The 24,240-nt window shown below is 43.5% G+C and overlaps 1 protein-coding gene across 1 annotated transcript in view; it reads right to left on the reverse strand.

The window, feature by feature from the left end:
* Nucleotides 1-3,814: 3,814 nt before the first annotated feature.
* The window catches only part of Trub1 (TruB pseudouridine synthase family member 1), a 52,481-nt gene continuing 32,055 nt past the window's right edge, over nucleotides 3,815-24,240 (reverse strand). The window contains exons 4-8 of the mRNA XM_059256049.1: nucleotides 22,593-22,674; nucleotides 13,418-13,490; nucleotides 11,955-12,094; nucleotides 7,149-7,205; nucleotides 3,815-6,411 (exon numbers count right to left, since the gene is read on the reverse strand). Coding sequence (XP_059112032.1) covers nucleotides 6,152-6,411; nucleotides 7,149-7,205; nucleotides 11,955-12,094; nucleotides 13,418-13,490; nucleotides 22,593-22,674 — 612 coding nt within the window. The 3' untranslated portion in view covers nucleotides 3,815-6,151. The remainder of the gene's footprint in view (nucleotides 6,412-7,148; nucleotides 7,206-11,954; nucleotides 12,095-13,417; nucleotides 13,491-22,592; nucleotides 22,675-24,240) is intronic.

Below are 24,240 nucleotides of genomic sequence, written 5' to 3' on the forward strand. Positions count from 1 at the left end.
GTGTGGGGTGTGTGGGGTGTGTGTGTGGGGTGTGTGTGGAGATGTGTGTGTAGGTGTGTGTGTGTGTATGGGTGTGTGTGGGGAGTGTGGGGGTGTGTGGGGTGTGTGTAGGTGTGTGTGGGGGTGTGTGGAGGTGTGTGGGTGTATATGTGGAGGTGTGTGTGTGTGTGTTTGTGTGTGGAGGTGTGCTGTGTGTGTGTTTGTGGGTGTGTGGGGTGGTGTATGGGGAGGTGGGCGTGTGGGGTGTATATGGGTGTGTGTGGGGTGTGTGTAGGTGTGTGTGGGTGTGTGTGGGTGTGGGGGTGTGTGGAGGTGTGTGTGGGTGTGTGGGGGGGTGGGGTGTGTGTGGGGGGTGTGTGTGGAGATGTGTGTGTGGGGTGTGTGTGGAGGTGTGTATGGGTGTGTGTGGGGAGTGTGGGTGTGTGTGTGGGTGTGGGGGGTGGGGGGTGTGTGTGGGGGTGTGTGTGTGTGTATGGGTGTGTGTGAGGAGTGTGGGGGTGTGTGGGGGTGTGTGTGGGTGTGGGGGGTGTGGGGTGTGTGTGGGGTGTGTGTGGGGGTGTGTGGGGTGACTATTACAGCTGCACTGTGATGACACAGACATCTGTGTACATGGCTAAGAGACATTTAGAGCCAGCACCGATGTGTAGCTGCCCACATTCTGGGGCACTACTGCTAAGCGTTGAGAAACCTGCTCCTGGGAGCTATCAAAGCTTCACATCCATACACCTTACGACCTGGATCCACTCTTAGAAACAGCCAATGCGAAAGAGTGTGCATTTTTACAGGAAGCAAACACTAGACAGTTCACAGAGCCCGTCATCTGACACGGAAGCCGTGTCTGTCACTGGGTGAAACACAGAGGAGGGTCAATGCTACGCACAGGACACTAAGCAGCAAGCGAACACAAAGCTCGTGGCCATGGCAGAAGTCGGACGTCTTCTGACTCCCGACGCTTGCATGGTGTTCAGAATAGGTTCCTTTCCGTTGCTGTGACAATACACCATGACCAAAGGGTTGATTTGTGTTTATGTTTTCAGAGGGAACAGGAGTCACATCACAGAGAGGCATGGAGGCTGAGACAGGCAGATGAGAGCTCACTCATGAAGCTTTTCATCTCAAAGGGTGACATACTTCCTTCAGCAAGTCTGTCCCTGGCTGGGGCCAAGTATTCATTCAAATATCTGAGCCTATAGTGGACGTTCTCATTCAAATCACTACAACAGCCCAACCCTATCATGCTCAGTTAGGAGGTAGAGCCTGTGTGAAACAATTAAGCTTAGAGGAAGCCCTGAGTTGGAGTCCACGATGAGATAGTGCCCTGTGTGAAGAGGAGGGACAGGGACTTTCCTCCCCATCCCAAGAGGACTTGGTGAGCAAGAAGAGACTTGATCAGGAACAAGACCATGCTGGCACCCTGATCTTCCCAAAGTAAACAGCTGCTGACTGAGCCATCCCATCTGTGGTATTTGCTGTAGCAGCCTGGGCTAAGGCAGCAACAAAATAAAGAACACACACACACACACACACACACACACACACACACACACACACACACACACCCCTGAGCAGACATGGAAGAGCACAAACCATATGCTTACACTTCTATAACACACAAAGCAGATAAGATAATAAAAATGCACAATGTTAGAGGTGTTACTCTTGGTGGTGGGTGGGGCCAGAGAGCTAGTGACCAAAAAAGGTTCAGGACTTAAGGGCAGGCAGGGTTAGGAGTATTCTGTTTCTTGATTTACACACTGGTTACATGTGTTCTGTTTCTGAAACCATGTGAAGCGATCCACTTATGAACAGTTTTCTGTATACATATTAAGTCATTAATAAAACTTTAAAAATACATGTTCACAGAAACCCTGGTGAAGGAATAAGACAACATGGGACTTTGGGATACAGCTCAGTGGAAGGACAATGCCTAAATATGAATGAGGTCCTGGATTCAATCCTTTGTGCCATGGGGAGGGGCACACAACACACACACACACACACACGAAGAGGCAGATTTTAAATAATAAAACAGAATACAACAGTCACTGAAATAAATGACTGGCAGTAAATAAAAACGGCAGAAGGAAGCATGTGGAAAAAAGATTTGCGGAAACTCAGGATTCAGCATGGAGGGATGAAGGGATGGGAACCGTGAAAGAGGGGTAGATGCCCAGAAGGAAATGTAAGCATACGGGAAGATTAATAACCGGAAGACATGTACTATGCAAAGAAACGAAGGGTGAAAATCTCCCAGAATCAGTAAATGTCGTAAACCCCCAGTTCCTGAGGAACGAGTTCCTGAGGACACAAAGCCCAATACTTGGCTGTGAATGGTCTCCTTCGTCTCAAGGGTGAGTGAACTGAGTCCCTCAAAGATAACATGATCCATCAAAGAGCTGATAGTGGTAGACACAGAAACAATCTTATTACATCGTTTCTAAGAGAAATGAAACAGAAAACAATACCTAACAACGTTGTGACTGGCTTCAGCATTTTTAACGTCAATCTGAAAACATACTATTTGAAGAACTTAATTTACACGTTGCTAAATGATTGCTGATCTGAGTGATGTGTGATGCCTGCTTAACATCTGTATTCACCAGAGGGCCAAGACAGTCCTTCCATCTAAATTTTACAGCTATTACAATCATTTCAGTGCCCAAACTTCACACTGTTGTCTCCATTTGCTTAATAAATGCACAGCACTTATAGTGCTTTTGAATCATTATCCAGATCATGATACGATGTAAATTACTTTCTTCCTTTGGAACAGAATGACTCACCATCCAATTGAACCTCTAACTGTTCACTGTAAGTTTGATATGGATTTCAAACTGGTCAGAGGGGCATAAACTGTCCCAGATGTTCTTAGATGGGGGATCCCGCTGAGTCCGCAACCGTGAATTACTTCATTATGGAAGGAGGTCCCATGAGCACGGGAAACGTGAGTTTACCCCTGTTCACCAGTTGCGATTTTGAGTTTATAAAGAACAAATTCCCATATTTTGATGTTTGTGGATTCAAGGTCAGAAAATAAATCCTATGACTATTTTACACAACTTTCAGGTGAACACAATATTTCTCAGAAACGTAAGGGTTAAAGAATCAAAATGAGGTGACTGGGTATGTTCCATGCTGGGGTTATCTTCAGAAAACTCTAACTTGCCTTTTGTTTGTAAGTAAAATGATGTATTATGCCGTGTATCTTAAGGCCTAAGACACATAAGTCACATATATTTCTTCAATGTTTTGATTAAAATTTGGTTTCAGCTACCCATGAAAGTTAAAATATTTTAAATTTTAATATATTTTAACCACTCATACTCACACATCTGACAATGGCAGAGGGGAGAATGAAGAAAATAAGTCAGCAAGTACGGGCAGAAAAACCCAAGTCTAAACAGCAAGACACATGTTCTGGGTGCCACCAGCTTGGCGGGCTCCAGAGCCTCCTGGGAGACGGGCCCTGGGCACGCCTGGGAGGAGAATCTTGACAGGTTAACTGAAGCAGGAGACCTGTGTTAACTTAGCAATGTGCAGGGCCATTCCCCAGGCAGGGGTCCTGGACTGTGTAAAATGGAGAAAGCCAGTGAGTACTGACATTTGTGGCTGAAGAGTCCTGACCGTGGAGCTCTGACCAGCATGCCTTCCCTGCTCTGGCGGGCTGCACCCTTGAACTGGAGCCAAAGTAAGCACTTCCCCTTTCGGTCACGTTTGTCAGGGCATTTAATCACAGGACCTGGAAAAGAAACTAAGACAGGCCATGAAAAATACCTCTGCTAAGCACTTACTACAAATAACTCATTCACCATACAAAGAAACCATCCAGACATTTATTTATACAAATGAAGAGAGTATAAAGACAAATCACACAAAAGCAGAGAAACTTTAGCAACAATGTATAAAATCCCAAATGGTGAGACAGTAAATGTGGCAACCCAGGGAACCGTAGGCTGTTCTTACTGCACTACCTACAATAACCACACTCTGAGAACTGTCCTAAGAAAACTGAGAAGCACTTACGTGTGTACCAACAGGACTGAGTTCATCAAGACTAAACACAGTCAGATAAAAACCACATGAAAAGTCAATCAGAGCATAGGTGCCTGGATTATGTAAATAAAAAGAGAAATACAATATAAAAATAAAATCTAAAATGGCTGCATTAGGATGGGGAACATTATGGGTAATTTTTTTAACTTGCACAATTTTCCTCAGCATTTTCAAACAAAAGGAAAAAACTGGCTACCATTTCTAGAACTTACTTGCCTTTTTACAGTCTACTCTTTCCTATCAGAAGAGTGTATGTGTAAAGGTTATATTGGAAAAGACAAAAGAAATCCCTCAGATGTGTGGTCTATTCGGACTTCAGCTGTTCGTGAAGACAGATTACAGGCAGCGTGTGCCGTTCCAACAGGCAGGATCTACTGCCACGTTTACTTACACAAATTACAGAACTAGACAGGAGCAAAGTTACAGACTTACAGGGTCTCACTCCATAGTCCTGGCTGGCCTGGAACTCACTCTGTAGACCAGGCTGGCCTTGAACTCACAGAGATCCACCTGTCCCTGCCTCCTGAGTGCTGGGATTAAAGGTTGCACCATGAGGCAACAACCTTTAAAAAGAATGGCAATCCAAAAAGTATAAAAACTTGTATTTTATGAAATGTTTAATAAATCTTTTTGAAAATATACTTTAGGAAATGAAGATCTGAATGTTGTCATAGCTGCACAGTGTATTACATCCCAAGTAATATAGCGGTGTACGCCTGTGGCCTCTACACGTGGGCAAAGCTGCACAGTGTATTGTATCCCTATATGATATAGCAGTGTACGCCTATGGTCTCTACACGTGGGCAAAGCTGCACGGTGTATTGTATCCCTACGTGATATAGCGGTGTACGCCTGTGGTCTCTACATATGGGCGAAGCTGCACAGTGTATTGTATCCCTACAGGATGTAGTGTGTACTACTGTAATCACTGCATTTGGGAGTAGAGATAGGAGGAGCCCTGACTGTACAGTGAGTGAGGTCATCCTGGGTTAATCCATATAACTTTTAAAGTAACTATTTCATCTGTGTGTGCATGGGGGCATGTGTGTTCACAGGTGCCCACAAGGACAGAAGTGGGTGTTGAGCTGCTCTGGGTTTGAGTAGTAGAGGCACCTGATGTTGGTGCTCCGATCTAACCTCTGAGGTATGCTGATAAGGAACCGAGTCCTAACCACAGAGCCTCTTCTCCAGCTCCACTATCCCGAGTTAAGGTGACCTTGTCTCCAGAACCCAAAACACACAAATAAATGAATAAATAAATATTCCATAACAAAAAAATTAGGCATTCATGGAATTTGCTATTTTAAAAGTGATCACATTCTCAGGATCATATTACAGGGGGTGAGAGCTTCCTGAAGCTACATGAAGGCAGCCTTTGAGAGTTGCTGAGGAGCTCTCCACACCACAGTATCACCTGAAGGAGTAAGTGACTACAGAAACCATGTCACGGAGACACAGACACGCACTGACGAGCAGGCAGGACAGAATTTAATCCAAGATACATTCTTTAGTTTATATCCTAAAACTCACGTTTTTAGTTATTTGATACGATGTGGCTGACCACAGAAACAGCTGCCACAATACACAGCTACAGGAGCCCAGCTCTGTTCCAGACAGGAGAAAGACTAAACACATACTAACCTACTACGTTCTATCAGTAGTAGGAGCAGAAGTCTGGGCATTTGCAAGTATTTATTAGAAAAACGTATTCATTTTCAAGATCTAAGAAACACAGCCCATCAGTACAGCGCTTCACAACAGCCCTGAGCTCTGCAAACACACAGGACAGTTCAATACTGAACACTTCAAATATACTCAAAAAATTCCAGAACAGTGGAAGCCCCCAGCAGTTTAAACAAAGCAACGTGACACAGTCCACTTGCTTCTGTGACACTAACAGGACGACTTGTTTTCCGTGATTAGAAAATTGTTTACTTTTTCATATGAAAAAGACTAAGGAAAGATCAAATTCAGAAAGCTGATTTATCTGAATCCAATCATATTCATCATTCAGCGACACTAAGACATCTTGCAAAGAAATGACCACTCCTGGGTCAGGTACACACACCAACCAGGAAACAACCCTCCCTGGCCGGTCTCAAAGTGTCTTGATTGCATCCTCTTCTCTCTTTGCCTCGCTGAGAGTTATATATTCATAGCTTAAAGCCTGGTCACTGGATTGCTCAGATCTTGATTTTTTAAATGCCAGTTCATCTGGCAGAAGAGATGTGCAGTGCTCCAGGGACCGTGCGATGTCATCGATGGTCCACCTGTCTTCAGGGAGGGCATGCTCTTCAAGTGTAAATGGCCCCTGTTTGGTGCGGGTCAGTCCCAGCACGTTGGCACAGGAAGAGAGTTCTATAGCATCCAAAAGTGAAAAGGTAAGGTGAGTCATGCGTATTCACAATCTGCAAATTTTCAAACAACAGAACTCTACCCAGACGTCTCAGGGTGCTAGCCCAGTACAGGAGTCCAGAGCCTGAGGTAAACCAGAGCTTCAGCAGGGAAGACTCTTTAGTGGTTTAAACTTACTCACACCTGCTCTTCAAAACCACTGGGCACTTGAAGCAACCCCAAGAGGCAATTATTCCCCTTATTCTGCAAATAAGATAATGTGGCCTGTCCACTGTCATGTGACCAGAGAACAGGAGAGACAGAGCCAGAACTTTCCAGGTGCGTGTAAGATTGTGGCTTCCAGTTTAAAAAGAAACAACAAACAACAACAACAACAACAAAAAAACTGATTTGTATCAATGTAAATAGTTTTTAGAAGGATAAATCCTTTTGTTCCTGACATTCACTTTGAGTTAAAATGTTTTTTACTTGGAAAAAAATGTTGGTTTTTTTTCATCCATTATCACTGCGTTCGTTTTCTGCTCCTGTCTGTGTTTCACGCCCACCCATTACCAGCGCCTCGCTGCAGCTGCTGGCCTTGTAAGTGCACACTATAAACCCACAATGCATCTGCGCTAAAAGCGGCAACAGTTCAATTCCTCAGCCAGTACTCAGAAAAACGAAAAACAGAAAATTCCCTTTCCCATCAAAAAGCAGCATTGCTCTCCAAATGATAACTCATAATTCAGCCTTCTGCTTACCTCTGCCAATGTCACTGACCAAGCTTCTGATGTAAAAGCCTCCTCCGCATTCAACATCTGGAATGTTAGCAGGGACCTGGTAAAAGGCTGACCTCCTGAGAGATCCACTTTACATAAAAATGATGTTCTTCAACACATGTAAAAACGCACTATGCAAACAATCGAGCCATAAAATATTTATGTGCTGAACCATAAATTATTCATCCAGCGGCATATGTGTTTGTGAGATTGAAAAGTCAGAGTGTGGAGCAGGCAGAAAGTCATGAACACATTTTAAATTAACTGGCAAGCCACATCACGTTAATACCTCAGCCTTGTTCATTTAATAGGTTTTAAATAGAAATCCCAGCTTTGCTATCATGAGCTATAGATGCTAAAAAACATTTTCAGATTTATATACTTTGTTCATTTATTATGTTTGAAATGGTCAGAAATCTCAGCTTTTCTATCATGAGCTGTAGGTTTTAAAAATATTTTCAGATTTTATAACATTTGAAAAAATTGAACCAAACACCAACCAAAAAATCCCTTTGGCAATGAAAAGAACCATGCTTAGGGTGCTAAAACCATAAAATGCGATAAAGCCACACTCTGCAGTAAAGCTGACAGCGTTGCATTCAGCAGGCCTCACATGCTGGGGGGAGGGCAGGCCTGCAGGAGGAGCTCATCAACGCCCGGGTGGGGCTGCCAGGCACTCCCTCTTCTATATGTTTCTGCTTACACAATCAAATAAAGAGATTCGGAAGGACTAATCCAAACTCAGCACCTGGGACTTTAATTCTTTTCTACAGCTCACAACGGGGGCTACTGAGACGAGAAGGGAGCGGAGCACCGGGGTCACCCTGGGTCGTGGCAGCATTTCTGAGTGGCACTTCAGAACACAGCTGCTCACACACACCCGTCACACTCCAGTCAGTACAGTCAGGCACTTCTGACGTACATGCAGCCAGGAAATCCTGATCGTTCACGGCATCTCTGCTCTGCCAAAGAGGAGGCTGCACTTTCACGGAGCGAACGGAAAAGACCACTCTGTAGGGCTTTTTTTCCTTCATTATTTGTCAAGTCATTTAGAATCAGGAAATGTAAGCAAAAGCCTTGTTTTCTTAACTGTACCACCTTCTGCAGGAACTTACTATGTGTGAAGTAAGAACGCCAAGGAGAAGCAGTGAGGGCGAGGGGAAGCAGTGAGGTGAAGAGAAGCAGTGAGAGGAGAAGCAGTGAGGTGAGGAGAAGCAGTGAGGGCGAGGGGAAGCAGTGAGGTGAAGAGAAGCAGTGAGGGTGAGGAGAAGCAGTGAGGGAGAGGAGAAGCAGTGAGGTGAGGAGAAGCAGTGAGGGTGAGGAGAAGCAGTGAGGTGAGGAGAAGCAGTGAGGTGAGGAGAAGCAGTGAGGTGAAGAGAAGCAGTGAGGTGAAGAGAAGCAGTGAGGGTGAGGAGAAGCAGTGAGGGAGAGGAGAAGCAGTGAGGTGAGGAGAAGCAGTGAGGGTGAGGAGAAGCAGTGAGGTGAGGAGAAGCAGTGAGGTGAGGAGAAGCAGTGAGGTGAAGAGAAGCAGTGAGGTGAAGAGAAGCAGTGAGGTGAGAAGCAGTGAGGTGAGGAGAAGCAGTGAGGTGAGGAGAAGCAGTGAGGTGAGGAGAAGCAGTGAGGGCGAGGGGAAGCAGTGAGGTGAAGAGAAGCAGTGAGAGGAGAAGCAGTGAGGTGAGGAGAAGCAGTGAGGGCGAGGGGAAGCAGTGAGGTGAGAAGAAGCAGTGAGGGTGAGGAGAAGCAGTGAGGTGAGGAGAAGCAGTGAGGTGAGGAGAAGCAGTGAGGTGAAGAGAAGCAGTGAGGTGAGGAGAAGCAGTGAGGTGAGAAGCAGTGAGGTGAGGAGAAGCAGTGAGGGTGAGGAGAAGCAGTGAGGTGAGGAGAAGCAGTGAGGTGAGGAGAAGCAGTGAGGTGAAGAGAAGCAGTGAGGTGAAGAGAAGCAGTGAGGTGAAGAGAAGCAGTGAGGTGAGGAGAAGCAGTGAGGTGAGAAGCAGTGAGGTGAGGGAAGGAAAGGCTTTGGGAAATGCCATCTAAAAGGGATTCCAGACACAATTACCATGAAATGAAGGGCTGGATTGATTTCAAAGAGCCCAAGGACTAACAACTACATTTTAAAACTACATAGACAATTTTAAACTATAGAAACAAGTGTTTTTTCATTTTAAAATTTACTTCAAATATGGATCACATGTTCAAATTGACAACCTGAACTAAAAATGTGACCAGGTGTCCAACAACACATTTGTCTCATCTATTTCTCCCATATTTTCCCATCATTGGTACTAACCTGCAGGTCACAAAGAAGGAACAGGATAGAAACCAGTTCACTTTTACAGCCTTTTATCCCAAAACTAACTAAACATGCTCTGTCTCAAAGGGGCAGATCAATATTTGCTCTAAAATGAAATGCATTAAGTATGAATCAAAATGGAAGGAAAAGTATCTGTAAGATAAAACTAAAAAAAATTTAATTTATATGTATTTTTATTATTATATGTATGGGGAATCTATTTGCACATATGTCTGCATACCATGTGTGTACCTGGTGCCGAAGGGGGTAAGAAGTTGTTGGAACCGCTGAGACTGAGTTATGGAGGGTCATGAGCTGTTATGTGGGTGCTGGGAATCAAACCCAGGTCCTCTGGAAACACAGCCAGTGCTCTTAACCGCCCCAACTCTAAAATCTTGAAAACACACATCCTCTACCTACTTCTCTGAAGAGATTTAAAGTATTTAACTCCCAAGTTTATAGTAAAATGATAGCAAAACATCTGAAAACCAGCCTAGTTATATATTTCTGAACCTCTACGTGCTGTGGGATGGTCTGTATGTCAAGTGTGTTGCTGATTGGTCAATAAATAAATCACTGATTGGCCGGTGGCCAGGCAGGAAGTGTAGGCGGGACAAGGAGGAGAATAAAGCTGAGAAGTGGAAGGCTGAGTCAGAGAGACACTGCCAGCCACCATGATGACAAACAGCATGTGAAGATGTCGGTAAGCCACGAGCCACATGGCAAGGTATAGATTAATGGAAATGGATTAATTTAATCTGTAAGAACAGTTAGCAAGAAGCCTGCCACGGCCATACAGTTTGTAACCAATATAAGTCTCTGTGTTTACTTGGTCAGGTCTGAGTGGCTGTGGGACTGGCGGGTGACAAAGATTTGTCCTGACTGTGGGCCAGGCAGGAAAACTCTAGCTACAAATGGCATCCAACGTGGTGGCAAGAGGTTCCACCTAAAAACTGAGAAAAAAAGATTCTAAAACGGAGCTAAAAACAGTTCCTAATTGTCTCTCTCAAATGAGCGGCAGCTGCCGGTTTGAGCTACTTGTGGGTTCCTGGCGTGCGTGCTCGACCTGCCGCCATATGGCGGGAATGAGGCCTCTGCAAGTGGCACATTAAGCTGTGTGGTGGATTTAGCCTTTGCTGGTACAAAGCAAAGAGGTTTCTGGGCTACACGCTGCTTGGATAAAAGCATAGACCCACGATAGCTCCCAGAGCTGGCGGTAAACGTACCAGCCATGTTGGGAAGCTGAGGTGGGCGGAGCCAGCAGCCACAGCTGCTGCAGTTTAAAGCAATAGATTCACAATAAGACAGATTCAGATGTAATAGTTTACAATGTGTGTAAAATATACGTAGGCTTGAAAGAGACAAAAAGGTGATATATACAGTTATATAAACAAATACATAGTTTTAAAAAATAAAGTCTTTAAAGAGACAGTAAAATTAATATAAAAAATAAGCCACGTAAAGATGAATATTACACAGAGAATCTGGATTGTGTTGTCTTTGGGATTCTTAACTGCAGAGAGATATTTGATTGTAAAGGAAGCTGAGTTAAACCAATATGCATATATTAAAGATATCTTGACTTCAAAATTTGGATATAAGGGTATGTTGCTTTGGAAAAGAGTCTCTTTTGTTCCCACAGAAAGCCAGAGACTATGGATTTGTTCCAGATTAAGATACATCAGGTTTGACCAGCCAAGACCCCCTGAAAGGTCTCCGATGACACCATGGCCCAACATCCAGAATGGTTTGAAGGCAACTGGCTCACACAATACAACCTCATGGACTATTCCATAATCCTAAAATTTTCTTTGTGTCCCCATAAGATATAGCGCCCCCCTCCAGCAGGAAGTAGTAAGAGAAGCTACGCCCAAATTCCCAAATTATATGTAATTTTACTTTGTTAAGGTTAAAACCTTCCTTTTTAAAAAAGAAAAGGGGAAGTGCTGTGGGATGGTCTGTATGTCAAGTGTGTTGCTGATTGGTCAATAAATAAATCACTGATTGGCCGGTGGCCAGGCAGAAAGTATAGGCGGGACAAGGAGGAGAATAAAGCTGAGAAGTGGAAGGCTGAGTCAGAGAGACAATGCCAGCCACCATGATGACAAACAGCATGTGAAGATGTCGGTAAGCCACGAGCCACGTGGCAAGGTATAGATTAATGGAAATGGATTAATTTAATCTGTAAGAACAGTTAGCAAGAAGCCTGCCACGGCCATACAGTTTGTAACCAATATATAAGTCTCTGTGTTTACTTGGTCGGGTCTGAGTGGCTGTGGGACTGGCAGGTGATAGAGATTTGTCCTGACTGTGGGCCAGGCAGGAAAACCCTAGCTACATCTACGAAGTTAGTTACATTTAACTCAAGAAATCAAACCATAACTTTTCTTACATTCAAAGAAATTCCAAGACCAAAAGGATCCATTCTAACTATGTAAAATTAGCCAAACGCAAAATAAAGATATGAGCAAAGCAGATTATTTCAAACCTCTCCATCGTACCTAAAGTGAAAAGCGGTGGCTGGAATCTCAGGAGGGAGATGCTGTACACAGTCACCAGCCTGGCAGGTCTGGCCTCGACGACTTCACCTCTCTTCATTAATGTTGAAAGCCTTTGCCCATCCTTCTTCAGTGCAGAATAGCTTTGTGATAAGAAGAGAGTGGGAGTCAGGGAGTTGACCGTGTTGAGAGCATAATTCCCAGAGGCATGGGATGAAGGACGATGAGCAGCTCCTTACACTGAAGTTCCCTCGAAAATTCAACAATCTTTTCTCCTGGTCTGCTACTGTCCTGGGGATGAAGTCCCTACATATCTCTGAGACAGATATAAACAGTGAGCAGCATGCATTTTCTTCCTTAGCTTTCCTGGAGATGACCTTGTCAGCTCCCTTCACTAACCCCCAAATCAGAAGCAGCTTCTCCCTGAAAAATGTCTCACACAGGAAACAGAGCTTAGCTTTGTGTTGTGAAATCTTATGACACCACAAACCCAAGAATAATCACAGAAAATGCTAAAGAAGTTCACATACAATAAACATACATGTTTAACTTAGTCTAACAAATGATTAAAACATTTTATGGAGATTTTCCTAAAAATTTCAAAGTTTTATATTTGAGAAAAATGTTCTTGGAGAAAACAAAAACAAGATTTCTAAACACAAATAAAATATAAATTCCGAGTAATATCCTAGATCTATCCTAGTAATGTGCACACAAATATGGCTAAGTGGCACTGTGGCCTGACTGCCTCCCCTCCTAGTCACCTGCTGAAATTCTAAGTACCCAGATGATGGCACTAGGAGGAAGAGCCTTTTGGAGGGTGACCAGGTCATAAACCAGAGCCCTCAAGGAAGTGGTTGTTGCCCCAGACAGACGCCACACCAAGGCAGCATCTATAAGAAGGCAGCTTTCACCAGCCAAACCATCCGCCAGTGCCCCAGCCTGGACGGAACCTCCAGGACCATGGGAAGCAGCTCCTGAGTCTCTGGTGTTTATTATCGGCACCCTAGTGTACCAAGACAAGTGGTGAGGCATTTATACCCACATTTTTTACAAACGTAACTTTTATCTGTTGGATATGCTGTACAGATTCTGGGGCAGGTAGGCAGCACACACTGCAACTCTGAATCACAGGTCTGTAGCTTTAACACAGTCCTGTCACTTAATTTTAGGGAGAGTAACATCCCTAGATCTGTTACTGCCCTGTTATCTACTGAAAGAACTTGAAGAGTCAGTGAAACAGGATGCACAGAGGCCAGGCTGTGTGTGCTAACATCCAGCACAGATCTGAATGCTCTTCTGTCTCGGGATCAAAGCTTTGCATCCAGGCTGAATCTGCTCATCTCTTTTTAATTATTTACAATGTCCAGATTAAAACAGAGGAAAAAAAAAAAGCCCACTTTATTCTAATTATTGACGTTAACCTACAAATGACAAAATTAAACAAATTTAATAACTGAACTTACAGTGGGGGTACTTGCATTATATTCCCAGTAAACTTCTGCAGAATGCCTTCAATATCTTTGTGTGTAATCTTATCTGCCAAAAATGAACCAAGAAAAGATGACATAGCCATAAAAGCAACAGCCCCAACAGCTCTGAAGAGTCAATATTATGATTTTTCAATACAATACAAATTACAGGGGTTGGAGAGAGATGGCTCAATGGTTAGTTCAACTCCTAGCACCCACATGGGAGCTCACATCTCTATGATTCTAATCCCAGTGGATCTGACACCCTCTTCTGGCCTCAGAGGGCACCAGGTATACAGTGGTGTACAGACATATGTACAGACAAAACACCTATACAAATAACTAAAAGAAAAAAAATCAAACATCATTAAATTGCAACGTATGTCTTGTAGGCCAAATGCTACCTTGTTGAAAAGAATAAAATGCATATTAATGAGATGAAAAGCAAAGAAAATTTTATGTTATTCTTCATAGAAACTTAATTTCCCTTAGTTCAAGTCCCACCCTACCCCAGTTATTCCTCACTTAAAATGATGCATCATATATGTATTGGAAGATTCTGATGGCGCCTTTAGAAAATCCAAGGAAGATATGAAATTAGCTACAGACATGGTCCTACAGTAATCAATACTGAGTGATCAAGGGCAGACAGGGATTGCCACACTTCTGTGCTTTGTTTCTCTAAGTCCGATGTCTGAGCATCTATTACAGTACAGAGGACAATGGGCACAGCTGTACCTTAAGTTTCACTTGAGAGAATTTAAACTATCCTAGCTGTGGAATAAATTTCATGCGCACACATTCAACTCTGTCTCCAAGCTGAGCTATTACTGATCTGTCTCCCCAGGACTTTCTCCACTTTTAAACGATCCCTCTCAGCTCAAAAACAGACCAGTACAGAAAAGGAATGCACACAGCAAAGACTTTGCCATGCTTACTGAGCATTTTTAAACGCAGATTTTAGAAAATTTGTACCGACTTATGTAGGCGGAAGTTTTCCTGTGTCCCACCTGGTCCCCCAGCTGCTCAGTCCCAAGTAAACACACACAGGCTTGTATTAATTACAAACTATATGGCCTACGGCTCAGGCTTCTTGCTAGCTAGCTTTTATAACTTAACTCCACCCTTTCCTATTAATCTGTTTTGTCACGTGGCTTTAAGCATTACCTGCTCTCTCACATCTTGCTTCTCCTGGTGGCAGCCTGCAGCATCTCCCTGACCCCACCTTTCTTCTCTCTCATGTCTCTTGGATTTCCTGCCTGGCTCCATTCTGACCTGCCATAGGCCAATGCAGCTTTATTTATTAGCCAATGAGAGTGACATATATTCACAGTGTACAGAAAGACATCCCATAGCACTTCTCCTTTCCTGTCTAATCAAAAAGGAAGGTTTTAACTTTAACATAGTAAAATTATATATAACAAAACAGTTATCAAGCAAGCAAGTATTGTTCAGGAGAAACAAAGGGTACTAACATAAACAAAAATGGAACTACAACCAACCAGAACAACAGCAAACAAGAAACAAATGTTAAATGTCCAGAAATGTCCAGCTCATAGGTAAATGGCAAGCTACTGAGATTACTCCAATAGCTGTCCTATCTATAAGAATCTAACTCTAGTACCTAATATGTTCTAGCTAAGATATGAGAGGATTGTAACTGTAACTATCTAGTCTCCAACCCCATCAAAGACTGAGAAGGAAAATAATATTCCCGAGAAAACAGGAAGTGCAAGCAAGCAACTTCCAAAAAATTGGGAGAATAGACAGAGACAGCTGGCAGCCTGGACAGTTACCTAAAGTTTCTCAGCACCATTGGGGCATCTACTCTTGACTACAGGCCTAGAATATCTGACAGACCATTTTCAGAAGCAGGAATTTTGAGAGACTGTCTTACCCTGTCTTGGCAAAGTTCAGCAGTTGCTTTTCCTTGTGTCCTGCTTGTCCAGAAAGGACAGCGTGCATGTTGTCAGCAGTTGAGGCAAGGGCAGTTCTTTGCTCAGCAGGCCAATTTTTTGCCAAGAAGAAGACAAACTTCCAAACGGAGAGTCTTAGAAGCCCAACAATGAGCCACATAAGGATGGATAGTGCACATAACGTCTGGATTATGTGTGTTACTGTGTTGTCTTGTGCACATAACGTCTGGATTATGTGTGTTACTGTGTTGTCTTGTGCACATAAAGTCTGGATTATGTGTGTTACTGTGTTGTCTTGTGCACATAAAGTCTGGATTATGTGTATTACTGTGTTGTCTTTAAAATTTTTGACTGCTATAAGACATTTGATTATAAAAGCTGCTGTATTAAACCAACCCACATGTTTTAAAAATATCTTGACTCCAAAACTTAAGTCAAAAGGTATGCCACTTTTGGGGGAGAGGTTATGCTTTTATTTCTACAGGAAATGAGAGGCTATGGATTCATTCAAAATTAAAGATGATCAGATTTGATTGAGGAAGATCCCCTGAAATCCTGACTACAGACATAAAAACATAAACCTGAAAGAAATGCAAGACATGTGATGTATATTTTACCTGCTCAAACACATAACTAGAAATTGTCTTTGGCTGACTTGTGTACAATACACAGTCTGTACTTGTATTAACGCTGAGATATATGTTACCTTTAAAAATGTATATATTTTTTAGGATGAGGGGACCAGACACCAATGAAAACAGATGGTCCTGATGATCCAACATTTCAGAACACTTCTGTTGCAGTTTCCTCTGAGTTCTGCACCCAGAAAGGCTTCAAGACTGCTGGCTGAGATGATCCAGCTGCTGAAGGAACAAGATGCCAGCAGACCAGTAACGCCATGGCCATGTGGCAACATACAGATAATAGACAAAGGTTAATTTAAGATGAAAGAGCTACCTAGCAAGAAGCCTGAGCCACAGGCCATACAGTTTGTAATTAATACAAGCCTCTGAGTGATTATTTTATAATCGGCTGCAAGAGCTTGAGTGGGAGAGATTTGTCCAACCGTGGAGCTAGTCGGGACTGAGAAACTTCTACTACAGACTTATATATAAAGCTTTTCACATGTCAGTCATGTTTTCAGGCTCTTTTTGGTGCATTCAACAGAAGGACGCAGTATTATACTAGCTCAAATTCAGTATTTGGGTTTTCATACTTGCAGATGATCAAGAACAAACCATGCTTTGGAAATATTCTATAACTCATTTAGACTACTGTCAATATTTTTATTATTTTGTAGCAAATTTAAACTTTTTTGGTAAGTGTGCATTTGATTTTATTTGAAAAATATTAGACAAAAATTACTGTGCTCTGAATTGTTCCAATACTATGATAAAACTTAAGGGGCATCAGGGAGTTCTGTGTACACCCAGCAAGACAGTCTTAGCCTCACTGTGACCTTGTAAGCTAAACACAAACAAAAACAACCGCAGATCTCAGATGGCAGCCCCGCCCACCACAGATCTCAGCCAGAAGCCCTGCCCACCGCAGATCTCTGCTGTGACATTAAATAATTACAGGTGCCACCTTAGTTATGCTATTCCGAGCTTGCCAAATGCTACCACCAGGCTGGCCTTACTGATAGGAACACCATAGTTGGTAAAACTGCTACAGTGCATTGACTTAGCCAGGTAGTTCAAAACAAGACAGCTGTCCACTCCTGCTAGGCTTGGCTCTTCCCTGACATTCCTTTCCTGTAAACATGCTCGCCTTTGTCCTGCTTCAGTGGCTTTCTTTCACGGATGCGCGCACGTGCGCGCGCACGCGCGCGCGCGCGCACACACACACATACATTCACAAGGACATATACACACTCACACACAGATACACACACACACACACACACACACACACACACACACTACTGAAACATGCTCCATCTCATTACACTTCTGTTGCATCATCTCCCTTTGACTTTATAGCTCAGGCATCTGTGGGGTGTGCTGTTCATTCTGGCCATTTTCAACAGCATGCTGAGCTACTAACTCACCAACAAAATCCTGCGCTTTTAAGACAAAGATAGCTTTTCTTCTGTGATCACACACTATTAAGATGGCACTCAAGATGTTCTTGCTGAAATCTAATTTGCTCAGCGTAATAGATCTCCAGGGTGAAGGGCATTTAAAAGTCACCAGGCCAATCATTTGTGCCATGTTAGGACAGCCACACAGAAAGCCTCCAGAGCCGGGTATCTTATAATAAAAGTCAAGCTGTGGCACATGGGTATGCAGTGAAACACTGCTGGGTCTAATGCCTGGTCTTAGTCCCATCGATAGCTGTCCCATGACTTAACAATGCAACCACCACAAGATCTAAAGACGCAGATAACGTTCTCCACACCAGGGGCACCCAGGGATGAACCAGAGAAGAGAGGTGCAGCACAGGTATAAGGGACCTGGACACTTCATTCTTTGTCCAGTAACATAATGAGCCACCAACGTGAAAGCATTCATCTGAACTGCATTTTAAAAAGTCATTCTCTAGGCTGGGTTTGTAGCTCAGTGGTAAAGCAGCTGCCTAACATGGAAAAGGGTCCTGAGTTTAATCCACAGCAACATACACACACACACACACACACACACACACACACACACACACACACACACTACAGACATGAACAAGCTGTGCAGTCCACTACTTGCTCCCAATGCATCAATCCTTCCATGCATGCAGCGCGGTGCTTGCTACCGACCTGAATCCAGAGCAAACGCAGAATGACAGTTAGCGTGATACTCTACCACAGTGAGCCACTGCTGGACAGTCCAGCTGCCAAGGCAGCTGCTAAGTTACCCAGGCCTCACTCACCTCTGTTTCTGGCCGTTACAGAGCAGGGAGCAAGGACTATGGTCTGAGAAGAGGAGAAAAAGACAAACATCTCAAAACGTGCTTCTGCCTAGAGTTCAAAAATTCATAATTTGAAACTGTCCTTATGAAAGAACATCCCAGAGATGTCACCAGTAAGTACTACCAAATATTAGAAAAATAAGTTATTTCAACTGGACACAAATTCTTCCATAAAAGAGAAAGGCTATTAAGAGATGAGATAAACCGTGAAGGACTAATTCTTCGGCCCAGTCAGAACCTTGAGAGGGTGAAGTTGGGGGCAGGGAATAAAAAAACAAATACAAGGGGATCCCACTCACAAATACAGATGCAGAAGCCCAAACTAAATATTCACCTATGAAGTCTACCATGAATATGTAATACATGCTGACCAACTTAACTCAACTCCAGAAATGTGCAATTAATTTAACATTTGAATATGGAGAAAAAATACGGAGAAAAAAATCAGAGAAAAACTTTGTTAAGGCTGTGTTCTGGACAAGACATGAATATCCCACTCATGAACCCAGGGCAGCCATGGTTACCTGCACAAGATTGAGACAGCCCACAGCCCCTCCCCAAATTCACTTTCTGTTCATGATTTAAAAAACAAGCCAATTTCAGCAAGGAAATAAAGAAAAAGATGAATTCCTTTCATAAAATAGCTATTTTTAAGGGGGGTGTCTATAATATAATGTAAGATAACAGATCCTTTAGTGTTGAGACAAGGATGGACTGACTTACTGAGCTGACGATGCAGATTTCAAACAAACCCACGCCTGCTAAGGTGCCTGATTTGTGACATGCAGAATAATGGAGAAAGTACCAGGCCAATTGGATATCCATGAAGGGAAAAATGATGGATTGGACATGTACTGTCAGAGGCAAACAATAAAAATTTCTAGAATATAGAAAAATATTTCTTGCTTAAAACATTGTGTGTGTGTCACCTATGGACACCTGATTTTCAACAAAGAAGCCAAAATTATACAATGGAAAAAAGAAAGCATCTTCAATAAATGGTGTTGGTCTAACTGGATGCCAGTATGTAGAACAATGCAAATAGATCCATATTTATCACCCTGTACAAAACTCAAGTCCAAGTGCATCAAAGACCTCAACATAAATTTAGGTACACTGAACCTGACAGAAGAGAAAGTGGAAAATAATCTCAAATGCATTGGCACAGGAGACAACTTCCTGAACAGAACACCAACAGTACAGGCATTAAGATTGACAATTAATAAATGGGACTTCATGAAATTGAAGTTTCTATAAGGCAAAGGATACTTGCTCAACTATGTTCATAGCAGCTTTATTTGTAATAGCCAGAACCTGGAAACAACCTAGATGCCCCTCAGCCAAGGAATGGATAAAGAAAAGTGGTGCATTTACACAATGGAGTATTACTCAGCTGTTAAAAACAAGGACACCAGGAAATTTGAAGGCAAATGGATGGAACTAGAAGAAAATCATCCTGAGTGAGGTAACCCAGACCCAAAAAGACAAACCTGGTATGTACTCTCTAATAAGTGGGTATTAGCTGTAAAATAAAGGATAACCATGCTACAATCCACAGACCCAGAGAGACTAGGTAACAAGGAGAGTTTATGGAGGAGCACCCTTATCTCCCTGGAAAGGGGAAACAGAAGAGTCTGTATGAGTGGACTGAGGGCAGGTTGGGGATGGGAACATGAGCATCAGGTTTTGGGGGATGGAGGGGAAGAATGCTGAGGGAGACTGTTAGGGGTACACTTAGGGGTCAGGTGGAAGCCTGGTGCTGAGGAATCTCCCAGGAGTCTACAGGGAGGACCCCAGCTTAGACTCCTAGCAATAGTGGATAAGCAGCCTGAACTGGTCTGTGACCAGATTAGTGCCTGGCCCAGTTGTCCTCAGAGAGGTGCCATCCAGCAACTGATGGAGGCAGATGCAGAGACCCACAGCCAAACATTAGGTGGGTCCCGGGAATCTTTCAGAGGAGGGGAGAGAGGAGGAGGAGGAAAAAGGAGTGTAGGAGCCAGAGGGGTCAAGGACTCCACAGGAAGGCTCACACAATCAACTAACCTGTGCAGTGGAATTTACTCCACCCATGCATGACCTTGGGCTATAGCCCAAAGGAGGTGGTGCTTCTTGCTGTTGTACATGACTCTTAAAAGGAAAAGGAGAGGTGTCACAAGGTCCCCTCTCCCTGTTTCCTAGTGTGACTGAATTGCCAGGTGGATTCGCTCCCAGTCAGATCAGAGGATTTCTCACTTTATCTGGTGCCCAATGTGGGGCATGAACCCACAACCCTGAGATTAAGAGTCTCATGCTCTACCGACTGAGAGAAATCCACAGGACTCTGCCTAAGGAGTATTAGGGGATTTATTAGGATATAAATGGAGGAAATACACTCACGAATACAGAACCGAGTGGACAGCTGAAGTCGTCCTCTGATCTGACAACTTCAGGTCCACACCGACCACCATGCTTGCTGCTGCACATGCCACACTAGCTGGCCTATGACATCTGGAGATTCTCCTGTCTCTGCCTCCATCTCCCACTAGGAGACGGCACAGCCCTACAGGGTCCCGGGGATGGGAACTCAGGCGTTCATACCTGAGCAGCTCGCTTCACCCACGGAGCCATCTCTTCAGCATAAACGAAGTTACAAATTAACAAATACAATGCAGAAAATGTTAAGATTCCCAAATGCTTACGGCCAGGAAGAAAGCATTCTCCAGTCCTCCACTCAACGAACTACAGCATTCTCTAACTAGTTCTGCAACCTCAAATCCTAGGTCACAACTGATGGCCTCCTTACTACCCCCATCCAGGTAATCAATCACCAGGCTGCATCCCTTTAACTCACTAGTTAGTCCCTTCTAACTAAAGTTGTCTCTGCCTCTACCACTAGCACCTGGTCCCAGTTACCACCCTTCTGCCTCAGCTACTACTAGAGGCTGGTGATCCCGAGGTGTCGTCTGTGCGGTGCCCTGTCACCTGTTAGCAACAACATGAAGCTGAATCATTATTTGGGAGATGACAAATAAAGAGCTTAAGAGATGCTCAGAGCACAGGTTAGGACGGGCAGAAGAGTCAGTCCTCCTCTGCTGTGCTCCCTCCACACTGCCCTCGTCCCTTCCCTGTGGACGCTTGGCCGATGGGGCCGAGGGCAGAGGAGGTTGACTTATCTGTGTGTCACTGTTGCCAGAATCCCTGGCGTACTCGGAAAGTCTGCCCTGCCTCTTGTCTCAGGCCTCTTATACCTTAAAAACCCATGAGCTGAAAGTTATAGCTGGGCTTCAACTAAATATGAGTATTTAGTTGAACTGCCAGTATTCACCAACTCCAATAATTTCACGGACACTTTAACATCTACACTGTGAAAATAAATTAGTGGTCTTAATTTTCATTATACTGCTTGATTAACTGAGTGAGATACTAAGGCATAGGGACGTTAGCAGGGCAAGTGAAGCCATTAGGAACAAGAAAAGGTCATTCTTGCTCCTGTCCTAATATGGAATGTGCAGTAAGGGCAATCAACACAGAGGCCCAGGGAAGCAGAAACTACACTGTCTGCAGTCAAATCAGGAAGAGTTCATGTCACACACAGGGAAAGACCAGAACGCCTACGAATAATCACAATCGGTGACATAACAATGCGGGTGAACTCGCTGACGGTACCGCAAGGCTGCATTATAAATAGCTCCTGTGCGTGTGAGTTGCTAGGAGACCAGTTCATTTATCTTCCCTTTCTTAAAGTAGGGAAAAGAATAGCAGACAAATTACAGCAGGCCCTGGGGAGTCCCCACTACTTCAGAGAATTAGCTCTCTCCTGTTGGATCTTTTCACTCCAAAACACAGGCACATGATGACTTCTGCAGGACTAACTCAGGCACACTCATTTCAACAGAGGGGAAGTCAGTTTGAAAAAAAAATTAGAGGCATGACAGAGGTCAAATCCAACATGATAATAACTGTTCTGTTACTCATTCATGAGGAAAAACATCCTAAATCCCAGCTATAAATACAAATAATTCTGAACATTATGAACACTTATGGGGAAAAACACCTATGAAGTCTCTATAAAACTTACAGCAAATAAGCTGTGATGTGATGAGCAATTTCCAGTTTGCTCAAGCTAGAGAAATGTACTCAAATCTGAAAATATCAAGCAACATTTGTTTGTAATTCTGCTGTGACTTTTCTTTCAGGACAGATTCTCACTGTGTAGCCAGGCTGGTCTGGAACTTGCAATCCTCTTGCCTCCATCTCCCAAGTGCTGGGATTACCAGTGGATGCCACCACATGCTACTTAAGTTCTGCATTTTTGCAATCACACCAACTTTCTTTAATTGCAGAGGAAAACGGCGTTAGAGGCTCCGTACCGTACGGCTTCTCATCTGTTACCTTCCCGGTAGCATCTAGAGTGTCGGTGGCTTTTCCCAGCTCTCCAATGGCAATATACCTCTAGGGAAGGAAATGAGAAAGGTGGCCATGAGTAATTCAGGACCATTAGCTGTGCCTTCTAACAAGAGAACTTTACTAACACTACCAACCTGAAACAAAGTAAAGGCAAAACTAACACACTGAAATTGCCCTGTTGGTTTGTTTTGTTGTGTGGGAAGCATTTGTAAGCCCAGAAACACAAACTCCCCACACCAGCCAATAAGAGAAAAACAAACCCACTAAAATGGTTTTATGGCTTATATGTATATTCTTATTGCAAACTTCCAAAACTATTTTTATACTGGGCACACTGGTTTTTAAAGAAATTGCAAACATAGTTGGTTCTCTGCATCATGAATTCCATTTCTACACATTCAATCAACCATAGATTAAAAAAATATTCTAGAAATAAAAAGGATGTGTATGATTATGTGCAGACTTGTCATTATTCCCTAAATAAGCCAGTATAATAACAACTGCTGACACAGCACTTCCTCTGTAGGAGGTGCTGTGTGCTGCAAGCCAAGTGTGAGAGGAAGGCCTGGGTTGCACGCACACATCACACTGTGTTTGAGTAGGATTCTAAGACCCATGCACTTTAGTAGCTACAGAGGCCTTGGAACCAGCAGTCTGCAGAGTGGGAGTATTACATGCCCACTAGTGGAAAGAATGATACAAAAAACTACAACATGGCATCACAAGACTCAATCATTTCACCAGACATGCAATGAAAATGATTTCAAGTCAAATGATCTGGTACTATTCCATAAATACTAACACCTGTCTTAGTAAATACATCCCATATTTAAATAAAAGCTAAATCTTGGAAACCTCTGGCTAACACTAGGCTAGAACACCAAGTACAACAGAGGCACCCTTGGCCAGCAGCGTGTTCTCAATGAAGACAGCTGATACTAGAGCTGTGTGAAGGGAAAATGATTTTAGATTGATCACTATCCATAAAGGACATTAGCTCTCACGGAATTAAGACATCTTAGCTGAGGCCAGGGCCACGTCTCTCTAGGCGGGGGCCACTTCTCTGGTCTACCTGTCCCATGCACTCTTCCCACTACTCTTCCGGACAAATTCGGGTTTTGTTTCACATGAAGTGGTGAGAAGATGAAAGGACTATAACTTCCTGAGAAAATAATCTGTACTTCTCTGACTTTTAAAGAGACACTCAGGCCAGGTGTGGTACTGCACCCTTTAATCTCAGCACTTGGAAGGCAGTGACAGTCAGATGTCTGTGAATTCAAGGCCAGCCAGGGCTACATAGTGAGTTCCAGATGGGCTACATTAGTGAGACCCTGTCTGGGGACAGAACCTCAAAGTATTTTGTAGCAATGCAAATTTATTAATGACAAACTTGTATTAGTAAAGGGACTAAAAAAAATGAAAAGAATGTTAAAAATTGTGACTTCCACAAATATGCAGATATGACAGCAAAAGCCTTAGATGAAGCCGCCTTCACATCACAAATGCAGTGCAGGAGAATTCTTCAATGCATTTGGACCACTGTTTTAGAAGTTCATTAAGACTGCCAAAAATTAGTTCCTCACAACTCTACACTCAGTCCCATCACCCCAG

The sequence above is a fragment of the Peromyscus eremicus genome, chromosome 1, assembly GCF_949786415.1.
Source record: "Peromyscus eremicus chromosome 1, PerEre_H2_v1, whole genome shotgun sequence".
Classification (NCBI taxonomy): Eukaryota; Metazoa; Chordata; class Mammalia; order Rodentia; family Cricetidae; genus Peromyscus; species Peromyscus eremicus.